Source organism: Takifugu flavidus, chromosome 14 (assembly GCF_003711565.1).
Source record: "Takifugu flavidus isolate HTHZ2018 chromosome 14, ASM371156v2, whole genome shotgun sequence".
Taxonomy (NCBI): Eukaryota; Metazoa; Chordata; class Actinopteri; order Tetraodontiformes; family Tetraodontidae; genus Takifugu; species Takifugu flavidus.
Genome location: NC_079533.1, coordinates 12,271,562 through 12,286,672, shown reverse-complemented (window position 1 = coordinate 12,286,672; position 15,111 = coordinate 12,271,562). Strand labels below are relative to the sequence as shown.

The 15,111-nt window shown below is 42.8% G+C and overlaps 1 protein-coding gene across 1 annotated transcript in view; it reads left to right on the top strand.

Annotated features, from left to right (window-relative positions):
- The window catches only part of pdlim4 (PDZ and LIM domain 4), a 28,111-nt gene extending 21,807 nt beyond the window's left edge, over positions 1-6,304 (top strand). Inside the window, exons 5-7 of the mRNA XM_057055372.1 lie at positions 386-543; positions 3,064-3,202; positions 4,331-6,304. Coding sequence (XP_056911352.1) covers positions 386-543; positions 3,064-3,202; positions 4,331-4,535 — 502 coding nt within the window. The 3' untranslated portion in view covers positions 4,536-6,304. The remainder of the gene's footprint in view (positions 1-385; positions 544-3,063; positions 3,203-4,330) is intronic.
- Positions 6,305-15,111: the final 8,807 nt, after the last annotated feature.

Sequence of the window (15,111 nt, the reverse complement as noted above, 5' to 3'; positions counted from 1 at the left end):
ATATAGGACATGTCCCCCTGGTGCAGCCTTCCCAGGACAGGTCTGTTAATCCGGGTGAGGCAAATACAAAATACAGATGGCTCATTTCCTGTCACATTTTATTCTGCTCAATTGACTTTTGAGCTCATGAAGCCTCCCCTGACCTTCTTGTCAGCAGCCGTGCTCCTCTTCCAGAGGACTGACCGTATCAGATGGATGAACCGTCAGAACTTGATGGGTGGATGAACATGCGTAACCATGTTCATGGAGCTGTTATTAGGTTTCCTGCCTTGACTGTAGTGCTCCCTTCTCGCTCTCTGCAGCCTCTGAAGGGAAAGCGATGTCTACATATGTGTGGGATGTATCATAAAATATAGTTGAGATGTTCTGTCCGTTGCCTCTCCAGCCCAGAGCCACCGCTGCACTCCCCCGTGGGCCGTAATGACTTTGATACGAAGTCAGACGTCTACAAGATGCTGCAGGACTACGTGGAACCGGTTTCTGAACCCAAGCAGTCTGGCTCTTTCAAGTATCTCCAGGAGATCCTGCAGGCTGAGGATGGAGGTATGGGTTTGCTTTTAAGTTTACAGTAAATATATGAACAGAATAGGTGCAATTACTTTTTTAAAACCAAAAGCAAAAACTGTTTTATAGCGACAAGCTCAAGAATCATTTCTGAAAAATAGTTAAAGTTCTTATTCAAATCTTAAGCCTGACAGCTACGTAATAAAATTATACTATTAAGCTGCACTCATAACTGGCCATTTATTGTTACTTTGGTCTACTATAAAAGACAAAACTATATCTTATTACATTATAGAGAACAGTCATTTATCCCTTTTATTCGAGTAAAGGAAGGAACAATGTCAGGGGTATTGCTAAAATCGCCGCACAGGCTGTTTCTTTTTTGAGCTTCCACATTTAACTGGAATAGTTTTCCATTTATAGAAAGAGACAGTGACTTTAGAGAAGAGAGAGAAAAGAACGAGAGCGGAGAGCAAAGATTACTTTAAATAGCTGACACTGGAGGACTGAGGGAAGGAAGATTTGGTCAAGCAATTTACTGCAAAACAACCCCGCTCAAGATAGTAAAGTGAGAAATATGGTTTTCCTGTCTGCCATCTGACCGCTAGGCATTCCAGCATTCAAGGAGGACGGTCACGTGATCCTGACAGAGACGAGTAAATGTACCTGAATGTAAGAAAAAAGAAAAAAAAGATTTTAATTTGTAGCCAATTTTTACCACATTTTGGTGCGATTAATTGAGAGTGGTAGGTAATGTATGGGTCAAGCACACGTTACTATGGACACAGTGAAGATGGAGACGCCTATGATGGGGGACTGATCAGCAGGATAAGCCTTGAGAGATGCTTCACTGTGACAGTTGGGTTTATTGTCAAACGAACCTGTTCTTAGTGTCCTCAATTATGGTCCAGCTAAACCTTGCTCCTTTGATTGATCTATGATACACAGAAAGTTCAGCACTCACGTCCGAGTCAGATCTTCCTTTTTTTTTACATGTATGGTTTCTCTCAAAGCACCACAGTTGTTCCTTTTTTGAAGGTGAACACCCCTGTGGAGGCCATGTTGACGTTCAGGGCCTTTTAGAGTTAAAGCAAACAAGGGTGTCAGTTTACCCAGAATTCCACAGATTCTGGCATTATTGGATGGAGGAAGGGTTAAGCTGTTTGCAGCAGGTTAAGTGATGCAGTATGTCCAGTATGTCAGGAGAGCTTTCCCACTTTGACAGAGGATTTTAAATTAGATGTTTTTTTCATTTATTGTAAAGTCATTTGCTCCGTTGCCGTAGTGATACTAACCTTTTACATTTTTAACTGAAAAGGTACAGTACGAAAATAATTTTCTCTGACATTCATTAGCAAAAAATGCTTAGAATTCATTTGAACTTTAACATAAACTATTATTTAGTGGATTCACAAATATTAGTTCCCTAACTTTATTCTGTTTTATGAAATGTATAGGAAGAGTCCAATCCTGGGATGTTTGAGGCTGAGACAACAGTGAATGTGGAGACATCAACCCACTTTTAGTGAGGGAGGCTGGGAAACGTGTGCCGGATGTCAACTAATCAGACTGCTGTTATTAGCTGTTTCTGGCTGCCTCGTGGTCTGTGTAGCATCTGCTGGCACGTCATCAGTGGGGGGAAGCGAATTCACTGCTGTGCTAATCAAGATACTAACCCCAGTTTCACAGTTTACAGGTGAAGTTGATCACTGAACAGCTGGCAGCACTTTCACCACCAGGATCACGAACACGAGCCTTTGATGATTGCCTTTTTAAGCTCTGTTGAAGGAAATAAAAGAGGTTAAGATCCCATTAGGATATGTGTCACAGGAGGAAGTACTCTAGGGTTCCTAGAACTATTTGTTCTACCTTCTTGGCATGATTCTGCTGCAGGAAATAACAGCAGTTGTGGTTATGCTGTAGGAATATTGGTTTTATGGGCTAATTTACTTCAGGGTAGGGGCTAAACTGCTAACATAGCAGCTACAAGTGCGCATTTATTGGCTGAACACGTCACGCAAACGTGGCACCTGCCGTTTTGCAGCAGGCCCCGACAAAAGCAGACTTTGTGGCAGAAACCCAGCGCAGTCTTGGCCAGACTCCAAAACATTCAGTGTCTGTTATCAGCAAACCCAGAACGCACAACCCACTGCGTCCTTCATGGTGCACTCTTTTTAATTCATGCAGGATGTTGCAATATAACTGCACTTTCATCTCTTTATGGTATTTATAGACAATTAAAACAATGGATCATTTACTTGTAATGCTTAAGGGACTTAAAGCCGCTGTCACGATGTGTTATAAGCCATGCTCTAGAGGTAAGGCAGCTCCACAAAGTGAGATGGACGGCTGTTTATGTCCATCATTAGTGCTGATAAATATGGTTTAATCTTTGCATAAATCAGCCTACAACAGACCTGACAGCCACAATCTTGTCCTCCTACCAGGAACCCAAAGGGAGTTTCCTGCAGAGTCCAACTACAGCTCATAAATCTGTGGCTTTGCTTGTGGTTTTCAGTATTCCCGGCCTTTATTCTGTGGTTATTTGGTTTTTTCTAGGTGTGTCCCCAACCGAGAGAATGAGAAACCTCAAGTCTCCGATCAGGTCTCCGTTGCCCAAGCTGGGGAGCCCCATCCCCACCAACGTGCCTGGACTTCAAAAACTACCCCAGTGCACACGCTGCTGTAATGGCATTGTGTAAGTATCGCAACGGTCATTGCTTTTGTCAAATGTAGCGCTGTGAACACGTCAAGTTTTTCTGTTTGAATATATTTGATCAATGCCTGCTCTGTCAGGCCTACCTGCACCAACAGGACTGTTAGCTCAGAAAAGTTCCCTGTTTATCCTTTTAATGATTAGACTAAGCCATCCTCCACACCCTCTCCCTCACTTTTTCACCTCTGCACATACAAATAGAGGTACTTGCACACAAACACATCCAGTCCTGTGCCAAAGTAGCTGCATTCACTGGTAATCCCCCCTGGAAAACAGCTGCAGGTACATGCTGATGTCATCGGCTTACTGGTTAACAAGAGTGCATTGTAGGGGCTTTCACGGCCACAGTAAGGCTGCTGTGACCTCAGAGCATTGAGAAATAAATATAGGGCATCGTGTCAAGAGTTTATGCTGCAGGGCATTGCGGTTAGACAAGGAGAAGTGCTTAAAAATGGAAGCAGAGTTCTGATTGAATGGCCTCTGGCCTCAATTCCCCATCCAGAAAAGAAAAGACAAATCTTTATTTGGAGCAACGAATGAGCAACGCCCTTTAACAACTGCTGAGTGAAGCAGTGAAATTCCACTATTTACTGGACTGTATATTATTCAGTTCCTTGGGTAAGAGCATATCGCTGTGTATAACCTTCAATGTGCATGTCAAATCGAAATATCTCGTAAAGCTGCCATTTAGTGTCCTTTCTGTGAAGCTTTATTGCACCGATAATGGAGGTTAACTGTATAAAATTGCGTGACAGAAGTTGACCTTTGGCGAGTGTTGCTTGATGCTTGTAGAGTCCTGCAGTTGGAAGATTTTCCCAGCATGCATTCTTTTCATCCTGCCCTTTTTTGCTTCTCACGGGTGGGCTCCGCTGTATTTATTCCACTCTATTGATTGCCATGTGTTGTTTTAGTGCACTGTAAATGAAAGTCTGAAACGCTAACTCAGACTGAGCGTGCGGCAGAGAATTCAGAGGACACTGCTCATCGCTCAGGCCGTCTCCCTCAATAAACTTTTTATTAAATGGAGATGCCTCCCTCTCAATCCTGAGAAGAGGAGGCTTTAATGTCCTGAAAACAAATCCAATTAATCACGCTCATCTCTCCTTTCAGTGGCACCATCGTGAAGGCGAGGGACAAGCTCTACCACCCCGACTGCTTCATGTGCGATGACTGCGGCATCAACCTGAAACAGAGGGGCTACTTCTTCATTGAGGACAATCTTTACTGTGAGACCCACGCCAAGGCGCGGGTCCAGCCTCCGGAGGGCTACGACGTGGTCGCCGTCTACCCCAACTCCAAGGTGGAAATCGTCTGAGCCAGACGAAGGTTGCTGTGGTGTAATATAAGAGGGGGAGAGGGTTTATTAAATATTCTGGCCTACATTTATCAGGTTCCTGTCAAGTAAGAAAGCTGCCATTGGATTTTATTCTTTTTCTGGCCAAGTTCTGTAAAATCACTTCGAGTAATCTGAGATCAGCCTTTCTACACTGACAGACGTGATAAATGCTGCATTGAGCATACTGAAACCCGATGACAGAGCAATGCTGGGATCCTGAAACTCACCCATTAAGCAGAAATTGGACGCCAAGCTCCAGGCCTCACCTTTCAGAGTGACGACGTATATATCAGCTAAGGTCACATTGAAACATAATCATAGCTCACAATTTACTGTGATCATAAAAACAAGGTATTTATGCAGTTTTTACCTTTAGTCAAAACAGCAGTCTCCAGATATCGGCTTCACTAACGACCAGCACACGAGTTTACCACTAGCATGATATCCAGTGTCTTATTGCAACCTTCACTAAAGCCTTAAGTATAGAACATATATGTGTGTGTGAAGGAGAACCATGGGGGAGTTTTTATTGACTCCCACTTCGAGGAGATTCATTTTGCAAGTATCCATTAAGGCTACATGCGGCTTCCCGTGCGGCACAGCGTGCGGCACAGCGTGTTTGGCAGATATCTTCCAAGTATTGTGGTATTTTGTTGAAGTTTAGTGGTGCCGGGGTTTAACAATCATTGTGTTTCATTTTTAACTGTTACATTTATACGCAGGTGAATCTCTTTTTTTCCTCCAGGCACAGGATACAATTATTCATTTTTAGAAGATCTTGACCCAGGTTTAACCTGCTGTAAATGCCTCCATGTGCAGCTATCCCAGCACCACCTTCCCCAATGTAAACAAAAGCCCGGCTGCAGACATTCTGGAGACAGGTTCTGAGAGGGTTTTCAGTCCGACAGAATCAGTTTAAATAACCAGCGTGTTCGAAACTGTTCGTTTACAGCAAATTCCAATAGGTGAGTCTTATGGTGGGGTAACAGCAAAGTTGGAATGATGCTCTCCAGCACCACACTGGGAATGGAATTTCAACTCTTGCTAATGTTCACACCAAAGACTTGCAGTTCGTGAAACAAGAGGACAGAGTTCACCAGGTCTGTTTATTAAAAACACTCCATTTCGACGCCATGACAGCTCTCAGAATCAGCCGTGTTCATACGAGACAGAAGACACATACCAAAGAACACTCACAGATTCATAAACCTGCAGCATGTGGGAGCAATATTCACTTTGCTTTTTTGGACCTACAACATAGATGCAATTCCTCTTTGGGACAGTCAGAACTTGAAAGAATGCACAGTTGTATTCCACTCCTGCTATCATTTCCAACTGTTGGCCACAAATGGGTTCGTAAAGCAAATGAAAAGCACGGTTAAGTTTCCTTAGAGAAACGGGAAGGGGGGGGGGCAAGTTGGAAAAGAGTTATCATTTTTAACAAAACTATGCTTTGATTGTTGCAGTGCTCATCATTTCCACCTAGAAATCAGCAGAGAGGGCTCGCGATCAGAAGTTGTCTTGTAAATTTTTGTGAATTGACGTCGCCACCGCGTCGCTCCTTGTCGTTGTACATATTTGTTCCATCATCCCCGTCAGTGAATGTGCCTCCCTTTACTCAGTGATTTTTCTTTAACCAAAATCATCCTGTGTTTTTTAACTTATTGCTCTGTGCTGAAGCTTCTCACAGTATTTTCTTTCTACTGTTTAGAATCTAAATGGAATAAAAAACCATTGCATTAACAAAACGCACTCGTGTCTGGTGTTAACTGACATGTGTGAACGGAGATGGACGAGCTGCAGATGTGAAACCACAAGGGGGACGAGTTTATCTCCATTTAACCCCCCACCCAACATGGTTTTTCACAGGGACCACCAGAATGCCATATGTGTGCGCTGCCACCTAAATCACCAGACAGGCATCGCACGATGGGCCCTAAATCTCAGCATTAAATGGTCAGACACCGAAGCGGGAGACAGGTTTTCATATTACTGCATGTCATACAAATGATGGCCCATGAGAACAAGTCAATTTGTGAAGTTTATATCCGCAGCCTCCTCACTGGAAGGAGGCCTCTCGCACATACATCTGCTTCTGTTTATTAGACTGGAACATTTTGTATCTGCAGACAGCAGTTTGAGTCTACTTTTGGGTAGAAGTTGAATTCTGAAAGTGTTGCTGAGACGCATAGTTCAGTCTGTATAGTGCCGTTTGTTTAGTACCCAGACAAGTCAGTATCAGCAGTTTGGGACATACAGGTGGAGTGTTTCAAGGAAGGAATCAAAGTTTTTTTATTTAGAAATTATTTTTAAAAAAAACAACCTATAAATTGCCACACATGATTAACTTAGTCCCACAATTTTAAAGGGCATAAATTAAATTTAAAAAGGCATTTCCACTCATTTCTAATTTCAAACACCCAGCGTGAAAGCATTCCTTTTAACATGAGCTTTCTGTGTAATAATGTTAACTTGGTGTATCTAAAATGATAATTCAGTGCAAAGATCACCTCACATGAAGTTCGGCCACTATTGTGCACAGTACCACAGGAAATTAATGTCTATCACAATCAGGACAGTAACAGCCCTGTCAGATAAGAGACCGTATTAAAATGATTTATGGAAGGAGGTGATTGATTAGAGCCTCACTGCGACACATAAACAACCAGAGACGGTGACAGATGCAGATCCAAATGGGGAACAGAGTTCCGCTCTAGCCTGTAAACAGTCAAAGATAAACTCTCTGACAAGGAACCTACTCCCGTGAGGGTTTTTTGGGAAACAAAGTCAATGTTTGCAAAAGTACCTGACTTTCATATTTCTGACTTTCTCAGCCCCAAACCGTCAGCTGTGATCCGCACCCATATCGTTCTCATTCCCACCACATTCTCCCCCCCTCCGATCTGTCCTTCATCATTGGCCGTTCCTTTCGTCTTCACAGCAGGCCCCCCCAGCTGATTTCCCTTCACTTGCTATCCGTTTGCAGGCTGCCTGTAAATCAAAAACTTCAATGATGTCGCTCCTCATTTGCACTCGCTGACAAAAAGCTGGTTTCTTAATTTTATCCTCTTTTATCTTCTCAGTCTACTAAACTGTGATGGAAATGTTTTGTTGAGTATTGCTGTATGGATGCAGTCCCATAAGAGAGTCTGCACACCAGCCCACGACATGTTTTGCATCAATATATATATATATATATATACATATACATATAATCTCCTGAAACACGGTGAAGGCTTTGTTACAACTCAGCTGCAGGAGAATTTACTGGAGAAATAATTTCCTGTTTGCTTTATAATGATACTGGGGAGTTTAGTGTATATTAAAGGGCTGACAGCTTTATAATCTTGTGTCAGCCAAATATCTGTGGTGGGAATGAAGCACCAGCACCGAGATATTTAGTTTCATGGGCTCACATGATGCGAGGCGTCACAAACTGCGAGCGCAGCTCTAACATGCTGCCGAATAGATGAATCAGTCCTAGCATGGAAAAAGGGAAGCATCTGCAATAATTGGAACCATTAAGGATGAATGGAATCTAGAAATGATTCTAACACAATAAGCAGAGCAATTAAACATTTGTTAGGCTGCTGAACTGTGTGTCAGACTTGAAACATTGAGTCTTTGATGGCAAACTTCTTAGGCGACTGCACCGCCAAGGCCAACTTCCTGTTTTCACCCAAACAGGAACAACCTGTGTGCAAGATTTCGCCGAACTACAAACAACCTGCTAGGTGTTATTAAGAGCGATGGCCAGTGGGGGAATTTGTATCCGGCTGTTTTGGCTCAGCTGAAGAAGAAGTAGTCTTGAGCTGCCTTGTCAGGCTCCAGGAAGTTGTCCAGGGAGACTGTGAGGTGAAACCTGTTGTGATTGATAACCGTACCAATGCAGACATTATACCTGTAAAATATGGCGGTCTTGCCCACTATAACAACATTTTCCCGACTTTAAAATTTCCTTCTAATAAATGTCATTTTACAAACACTTCAGAACCAAAAGTAAAACCAAAACCAAAGTAACTTAGAGCTCCTCTGTTATTTCTATATTCACTGTGGCTGAGAGTTTACCACAGTGTGTGTGTGTGTGTGTGTGTGTGTGTGTGTGTGTGTGTGTGTGTGTGTATTTGACCAGAATTAATGCTGTAACTGACCTTGTGAACAGAAAAAAAACCATGACTCTTTTGCTTTGACTTTCATTAAAATAGAGATGAGAAAGATACACTTTCTTATTCCGACACACTAATAGGATGACCGCAACATTTCTGGACTCTCAGAGGGGCAATAAACTCTTGAATAATCATAGGCAGCATGTAATTGCCCTGATATTTGGCTCCATCTGAAGTCTGACCAGTTGCCATCTAACCATTATCTAACCATTATCCGCACGTACAACTAAAAACCTGTTTCCTGAACCTTGACAGCACAATCTAGAACAACTAGTCGAAGTAGTCATAAAGAACTGATTTTAATTTTTTAAGCTTTATGTGCTGTTGATTAGCAGAGTATTGTAAATTCCACCAGAGGTTTTTCTTTTACTGCCAGTGGTGATGCAGACAATAAGAAGCAAGTGTGGAATTTATTGATTTTGAGGCACATGCAGCACATCTTCCGTCTCTCAGGTCCGTTTAAGTTAAACTGGACGCAAGAACCAAAACACATGGTTCTTGTTTAAAAGCCCTGATTGCTTGAGCCAAAACCCTGGAATTGTTGTGACTGGTACAAAACAACAGTTATTGAATAAAGACCAAATCAACATGTGTATTCTGGTGCATCAGTGGGGCAGAAAATAGTCCAAGAAAGAAAAAAAAGGGGGGGGGGGGGGGGGAGTGGTGTGAAATCATCAGATTCAGTGGAATTTCGCACCTTTTCTTCCAGGCCTTCCTCTCATCCTACCAGCTGACAATTCTTCCCTACTTTGGTGAGAGAACTGAACCCCACATTTCTCTGAATACCCAACAAGTGTGTAGGTTTGCGTATCCCATAGCGACTGTATGACAAGTTCCAGAGCAGTTGGCATTTAACACCCAACACTGCCCGCCTTCAGCCTTCCAAAGACATGTTTAGGAGAATGAAAAGACCTTTATTCCTCTGAACAACTGAATCTGGACCTCATTTACCAGATGGACCAGAGATACAATAAACCGAGAGCCGAAACTGCGTCGTAACTCAGCCGAAGAGGAGGGTCCGCTCTGTCTACTTGAAGTATCTGTAGTACCAGATTTAGCACCAACATAAGCAGAAGTGTTTGAACACTATGTTGACTGACTTTTCCCCCTCCACTTTATGGGATTTCTCATTTTGCCAAAATAAAAGAAAATAATATAAAGGAAATAAATAAGTTCAGGCTCCACAAAGGGGAAAAAATAACCAAGGACATGCTGCCAGACGCAGCAACTTAAATAGAGCAGACTCGCATTTGGGCTGGAAAAGGTAATTGCAGGAATCTGACACAGGTGAGTCGGTGTGATCGCAGGAGGCCGGGAGACAGATGGAAAAAAGGAGAAAGTCGGGGCAAGAATACATTCTAACACATCAACAAAATAACCGACCTGGGTTTAATGAAGTGACCTGACAGGAGGCAAACTCCCGCTGCAGCGCTGCCTCGCCACATGTAAAGTTCATTACACAATAAATGGTTCCATCAATTAAAGCTGGAAAAAACCGCAGAGGGACAACATCTGGATGAGAGTTTTGACCTACTGATGAAACTGTGGACAATAAAGTAGTCCAAAAATATCCTCAACCCTTGGGAAGAGATCTAAAAGAAACACAAATCCCCTCTGTAGATAACAGAGATTATCGAATTATTCTTTGTCGTGTGTGGGCCATTCCTAAACCCAATGTGTTCCCTTTGCCCTGCCAGGGTGGATGCTGTCAGGCCGCGTCACCTCAATGATCTCATTTCCACATTTAGACTCGTGACTCACATCGGGAGCTTAAAAGCTAGTTCATGTGCGGCCGAGTGAGAAGATTTCCGTTGTCCGGTTCAGCACATTAAAGGTGCAGCTGGAAAACGGCTCTAACCTAGTGGGAAGAAAATGTAGGTGAGGTCCAGTTGTCAAACATCAATAAGTCTTTTTTTTAACTGAACTATAAAGTTGTTTCTTCTGAGGTTGTACTGTAAAATCAATACAAAGCTGTTTTGCTTCTTTCCCTGCTGCAAGCTTTTGGTAAATGGCCACATTTTCTGACTAAAGCATTGAAGCTTGCAAGGTTTACAGTTGTTATTGAATTGCTATAGAGACTCAGAGGACAGAGAAGCATGAGAGATTCATTGGTATTGATTTTTCTTGGTATTTCTCTCAAGGCACCCATATACAGTGGATCTTTGTTTTGTGCACACGTTGGTTAACTCTTTGCAGTCCAAATCTGGAAGGTAGTTTCACAGTTTTAAAGAGCGGCTCTAGCGTGTGGTGCACGAATCTTTCACATGAGCTAAGGACCTTGATTGTATGAGCGCATCTTAAAGTCTGATGGAATCAGTGCATTAGTGCAAGATGAAAGCAATGAACTCTGCCCAAAAGACATTTTCTTTGTCTCTCTGCTAAGGTCGCGCAGGTCCATGCAAGATGGCTAGCATTAGTCATGGTCTGAAAATGTAGAGTGGGATGTATCTGCTCCGTTTACAGGTTTCTAACTGGTTTGCTTCATCACAGCGGAGGTAAAAATGACCAATTTTATTTATTTGGTTATTCCTCTTGGCCTGCCAACATCCATCAGGGCGTTTTGGATATGAATCCAGTCACCAGCTCGTTACTCCCAGTGACCCAACACTTTCCGGAGGGTTCTTTTTATGCATCAAAGTTCTCCCCTTTACAGTCAGAGACTACACTGGGCCTATTGTGCTTTCTACTGACACAAATGCTTACTTGGCCGTTTCATTCATTTGCAATTCAGCCTGGGTAATGACCATGAAAAGCTACGATGGGTGGCAAAGCTTTGAGCCTGTTTTCCAAAACTCTCAAAAAGTAAATAACGTTGTTATTAAGCGTGCGTTGCAGGAGAAATGCTGCATTGTTTTATTCATTTTCAGATTTTCCCACTGACTGACGAGCTCATTTCATCCTGTTTTCAAACCGGTTGTGTAATTGCAGTTATTCCCTCGTCTACGTGCCTCGTGTACAGGCGTGTTAGGGTGTTCACCTACTCTGCTGACCAAGGAGCCTTTGTAGGGAGATAAGTGCTTTCATTGTCTTTGACCCTGGGAGGTTGACTGACTCCAAACAAACATCAATTACAGAAACCTTGACCCCAATTTATGGCTTATCCAGCTCAGAAGAAACTAAAAGCTACGGTTCCAATAAACCAGATATCTTATCAGCCTAAATATAGGCCCTTTGAGGAAATCATTGCGGCTGCTTTGCTCTTGATAACCCGCAGGAACATTCCTCAATGTGTCCGTGTTGCACTTTGACCTCCGACAGGCCTCATTCAGACGTGTTGACAAATTGCCATGGCGACAAAACAACAGCGATGCAGAGGATGAGAGCAATCATTATTAGGGCCCTGAAGGAAGGTGAAAGAGTGCATCCCCCATTGTCTCAACTGCCGCAGTTCCTCTGCTGCTCATGAGGTGTTATAATGTGGTCAGGGTAAAAGATTTAGTCTGCTGGGACATTCAGCACATCTTATTGGGGGGGGGGGGGGGGGGGTGTAGTACCCGATCATTAATACTTTTAAACCTTTCTGTGTGAATTATTGTGTCCCTGTTGCTAATATGCAGGTTCTCTGTAGCAGGTCACTTAAATTGACAGCAATTCGGTGTGGAGCACCCAAGTGCCGTTCCCAGGAGAGAAGAGATTTCTGTTTTGGATTGGGGCGCCTCTCAAGGCTGCATTCTGTGTTTATTTTGTGCAGGAGGATCGTGATCGTTGAGGCTAATATGTTGATGTCAACTTTCCCTTTATGAATGCTTGTAAAGATGGGGGGGTCTCCGGGGTCATGGGAATGACTCCAGTTAGTGTGAATCATTTGAGGATTCCTGGACTATGTTGAGTCACATGGTGACCTGAGTCACAGCGTGAATGGGGGTTAAACCATCTGTGAGGGGCTCTGCCGAGCACCGTCGCTTCACAGCACGAAGGTCTAGGTTTCATATCCCCCTTGCCTCTTTACTCCAGCTTCCTTCAACAGTCCCAAGACATCGTCTCGGCAACAGGCAAATGAGCAACTGCAAATTGCCCTTCGGTGTGAATGTGAGCATATTTGTGTATATGTCAGCCCAGTGATGAGCAGCCAACAGGGTGTAAAGTCTCCTGCCTCTGGCCGAAGGACAAGAGGACAGAGACAACAGTTACACAGGAAGGAAACTTGAGAGGACATATGACATTATGCTGTTTATATAGCCTAGCCCATATAGTAGAGGCTAATACCATCAAATCATCTTGATAGACATATTTTGGTATTTGTAATAATGCAGGTATTATAGTCAATACTGGTCAACAATAAAATAAAATTGATGTATCCCAAGATACTCAACTATGCCATATTAACACCTGCAGGAATGAGCATATTTCTTGGGTGCAGAGTGTGGCAGAATAGGAGAACGAGCACTTTTAGTTCGTGTAGTCATGTTGGGATTGTGTTTCCGTCCTGCATCTGGCTGCCTGCCAGATCCATACAATAAAAAAATCCAGCCTGTATGGAGGATAAAAGATGCAGCTGTGGAAGCAGCAGGCGGCCAGACAAAAGTAAATGGAGTCATGCTCTGAAATTAAGGCCAACTCATTCAGCTGCTGCAGTTGTAACCCAATTATTCCCAGGTTGCATGTTCTAAAATTCAGTACCGGCAGGCAGAGGGGGAAGCCCTCCCTGCCTTCTCCTCAAGCTAAAAAAAAGAGAGATAAAGTCAGAGTAAAGGAAGGAAGGGTGGAGGAAATAAAGTCATAGAGTATTATTCCATATGAACTGAGTGTAAAGTTAGTCTCAGACGATAATGTTGTGGCTTTGGGCAAGAACTGGGATGTATTGCATTGTGCTGTAATGGAAAATCAGACTCAGTGCTGTAGCGTCCTAAGGAATTGTAGAATCATCTTTGGAAATATACAGAGACAAATGGGTATGGATTGCAAATCATAATAAGTTGAAGTTTACAATATTCTTGTATTTTAGCACATTTCCTTTACTGCAAAAGGTAGTTTTCTGCTCAAGGTCTTGCTGTAATTCCTTGTATCCTATTTTTTTTAATTCCTGTACACAATATAATATCCAGACTTCCTTTTGAAGAGTATGTTATAGAGCTTTTGAAAGGTTTTTACAAGGTTCTAAATCTCTCGGATTGACCCAATTAATTCACATTCTGTAACATACGCAGGACGGACACATTTGAAACAATTGTTGATTTTTGTCTCTCTCTGCTGGTCATTATGAGTCATTACAGGTACATGCGGTAGAATTGCTGTTCAGCGGATATATTTGTCACATCTATTTTCAAGAAGAATGGAACAATGATCTCAGACTAAATTGAACCTCTAAAGCAGGTGCATCATTAAATAATTACATTTCTAAAAGGACATTAGGATCTTTGCAGAAAAGGTTTGTGATGTTGGGAAACAGTTTAGAATCCAGGCATCACGTTGAGCCCTTCAGGTTGCAAAAAATATAAATGCACATAATTTCAAATTCTAATTTACTTTACATAAAGCAGTGGTGAATTTTTTAACTGTATGCATGTCTCACAACTTAAAAAGATACAAAATCATCAGACATCAAGCTCAGCTGCGTAGATTTTCCTGCCCACTTTGGCCTGCTCTGGGTTTCTGTAAAACACCTACGGATGACTTTGATCATAACAGATGAAACATTAATCTCAACTGATGCTACATAGATGAAATGAATTCATCTTAATCTTTACATTGGGTTTGTTCCTGCTTAAGTCAAGCTAAAGACTCCCTCATGGTGCGCCATGGCGACAGCTGTTGCAGCTAGTGGTGCAAAACTCAATATGTACGTATTGAGAGTAAATCACATTGTCTTCCGGAGTCCCCCACCTTCCCGTAGCAACAGAGTAGATGCAGACAAGAAAACAGAGACACCTGGGGCTGCAGATGACTGTGGTGTGGAACACAGGTCTGGGCAGTGTTGTAAAATATCGCGAATTGCCTTTTATGCTATAGCTATTTTAATTAAAGTAGAGTAGTTTCATGGATAAATGTGAGAAGGGTCAACTGGGGTAAACTGGGAAACTTTATGTGAGCTTGTTTGTGAAGAGAACAGAATAACAATGTGTGATATCTGTTTGGGTTAGGGCTCTCAAGGCTGTGCACCTGTGCGCAGGCTGAGGGCCGCTTCGATATACAGTGATCCCTCGCTATATCGCGTTTCATCTTTCACGGCTTCGCTGCTTCACGGATTTTTTTTGCGAGTCGTTCATTGCAGTTCTCAAATATAATCGAAGGTGGCATATCCGTTTATAAAAATCTTCTTGCTCAGAAAAAGAAAGAGCGCCAACAACTACCCAAAACAATGTTCTTCTCTCGGAGAAAGACTCCTGCGCCTTCAGTAGAAACAGACGCTCCAGCGGAGCGGAGTCAGGACGAAGAGGCTCAGCTGGGAC